Source organism: Neolamprologus multifasciatus, chromosome 7 (assembly GCF_963576455.1).
Source record: "Neolamprologus multifasciatus chromosome 7, fNeoMul1.2, whole genome shotgun sequence".
Lineage (NCBI taxonomy): Eukaryota > Metazoa > Chordata > Actinopteri > Cichliformes > Cichlidae > Neolamprologus > Neolamprologus multifasciatus.
Genome location: NC_140445.1, coordinates 50,435,794 through 50,438,302, shown reverse-complemented (window position 1 = coordinate 50,438,302; position 2,509 = coordinate 50,435,794). Strand labels below are relative to the sequence as shown.

The 2,509-nt window shown below is 35.4% G+C and overlaps 1 protein-coding gene across 1 annotated transcript; it reads left to right on the top strand.

Moving 5' to 3' along the window:
- The first annotated feature begins 212 nt into the window (after positions 1 to 212).
- On the top strand, positions 213 to 2,509 carry LOC146515251 (troponin I, slow skeletal muscle-like). The gene is made up of 5 exons (XM_085168236.1): positions 213 to 357; positions 464 to 595; positions 1,157 to 1,246; positions 1,392 to 1,565; positions 1,832 to 2,509. The coding sequence occupies exons 2-5, from the start codon at positions 485 to 487 to the stop codon at positions 1,916 to 1,918; spliced, it is 462 nt and encodes a 153-aa protein (XP_085024362.1). The 5' UTR covers positions 213 to 357; positions 464 to 484; the 3' UTR covers positions 1,919 to 2,509.

The following is a 2,509-nucleotide window of genomic DNA, read 5'->3' as shown; positions in this document are numbered from 1 at the left end:
TAACCAAAGCATCTCCTCTCCACTTATTTGCATCCTTGCTCCAAACTTTACAGGCCTCCGGTGAGTTGATTTCAGTTGTCAGTAATGTTAGTTGTCAATGAGATGGCTTAATCAATTGGATTAAAACTAGGCAACACACCAGCTATGCCTTCAGCACTTTAACCTTGTCTTGAATGCTGACATTAATGAGTGAATTCTCTAATCTAAATATTAAAAAATAAGGAAAATAAATGCAAAACTGAGCATTTAACAACAATTCATTCAATACATTCAAGGCCAAATGAATAAAATTAACATTGTCTTCTTTTCCAGAAACCAAAGCCAAAAATCTCTGCATCTCGCAGGCTGTTCTTGAAGGTATCTTATGTCTAACTGTGTATTAATCTTAGGAATTCATATTCTTGGAGCGCTGTAAACCATATACTGTGTGTTTGACTGAGGTGTCATCCTGTATGTGCACCAGACAAAACTGATAAAGAAGGCCATGACTATGTTGGAGAACGAAAAACAATTCAAAAAAGACGAACGAGAGAGGATCCTTGCTGAGAGAGTGCCAGACCTCCAAATATCCGGTCTGTCTTTGCAGGACCTACAGGTACATGTGTCAAATAGCAGGAACTTTATTTGGATTGTGGCATAACAAAAATTGACATAAAATCAGGAAACTATAAAAACTCTGGTCATTTTTTCCCACCTACTTTGGGTAATATCTGGCCACAAGGAATTACTGATAATTTATTTTCTAAGGTCTTGTGATATCTATAACCGAGAATTTTGTTGGCACACAAATTCAGTTACTGTGTTTATAATTTAGTTTGTGGTACTGAGGGCATTGGAAAATTACATTTTAAAACTTCAACAGCAATTCAAGCAATGCCTTGCTTGAGCAGAAGTATCCACAGACCTCAATGTCAACAGTTTACCATTATGACCATTAGAAAGTATTCCCAGTGAAAACTACTCACACAGAGTCTTTATATCAATCTGTGGATCAAACAAACTTATATAGATGAATTTATTTTGTATTTTATCACCAAGGCAATGCACATATATGTGTTCCAGTGTCACTTTGTATCATTTCTTGTCAGTTTTTCCATTAAATTATCAAAACCAATTAGATAAATTGGTCTAATACACTTAAATCTTCTATTCACAGAATTTTTGCAAGCAGCTACATCAGAAGATTGACGTGGTTGATGAGGAGCGCTATGATATTGCTCTTAAGGTGACGAAAAATGACAAGGAGGTAAGTAATATTTGCAAATAACCAACCAAGTATTTTAAGTACAATCTTATAGGATGCATATGGTCAATATAAATTTCAATAAATTAATCGTGAGGATGGGGGGGGGGGTTTTTGTTGTTTTTTTTAAATCTGTGTTGGAAAAAAGATACAGGATCTGTCTCAAAAGATCTTTGACTTGAAAGGCAAGATGAAGAGACCCAATCTGAGGAGGGTGAGGGTGTCTGCTGATGCAATGCTGGGAGCTCTGCTGGGCTCCAAGGTCAAAGAGTCTGTGGACTTCAAGGCCAACCTCAAGACTGTGAAGAAAGAGGAGGAGAAGGTAAGTGGAGCAATATATATGTTAATTCACACTATTTTTTTTAGAAGTCCCAAATGTAAACAACAATGTAAATACACTATTAAAGTATGCCCATATTCTGCCTTTGAAACTAGTGCATGTGAAGTGCTACAAAGTTCAACAGTGTGCTAGGCACTAAGATTTAGTGCAATGAAAATAAAGACATACCTGCAGTGTTTGATATTAAAAAGCATGTATCCCCACCTCAGTATGAATTTAACTGCACTAACTGTACTATCACCCTGCAGAAAGAGGAAGTGACTGACTGGCGTAAGAACGTGGATGCCATGTCTGGTATGGAGGGCAGAAAGAAGCTGTTCAATGCTGGACAATAGATTTAAAATGAATATCTGGGTTAAGATGTCTGTTAAGAAACAGGTGGATGCAACAAACTGCATTAACTTTATAATGATTATAATTCTGACACAGCTCATTTTGTGAATATAAAGACAGTAGTGAGGCATCAGTAGTGTCTTTAGGACAATTGTCTCTTAATATATATATTTTTTCCCATAATGAAAAAATGTGTATTAAACATATTAGAGCACTACATTGCTTTTTTTTTAGTTTTTTTAGCCTATATCTGAATCAATATTGATTGCCTGTGTCACTTCAATAATATTGCCATGCTTTTTGACTTTATTTATTTATTTAAAAAATCATCCATATTTACAGAAAACCAGATGAGCATATGACAAGAAATCTTTCATGTGTCCTGCTTATGTTCTGCCCATGTTGTCTGAAAAAGCTTGTGCTCTTTTGCTATACTGAACTGATTAAGACCATGAATGCACATTCCAGGGGCAGCTAATACTGGAGTCAACTGTTCATGAAGTCCTTGTATGAATGTGGTATTAATTAAACTAATGAGCAAAGCATTGTCATAATCAATCGAATAATAAAATCTCTTTAACATTAATCAGAAA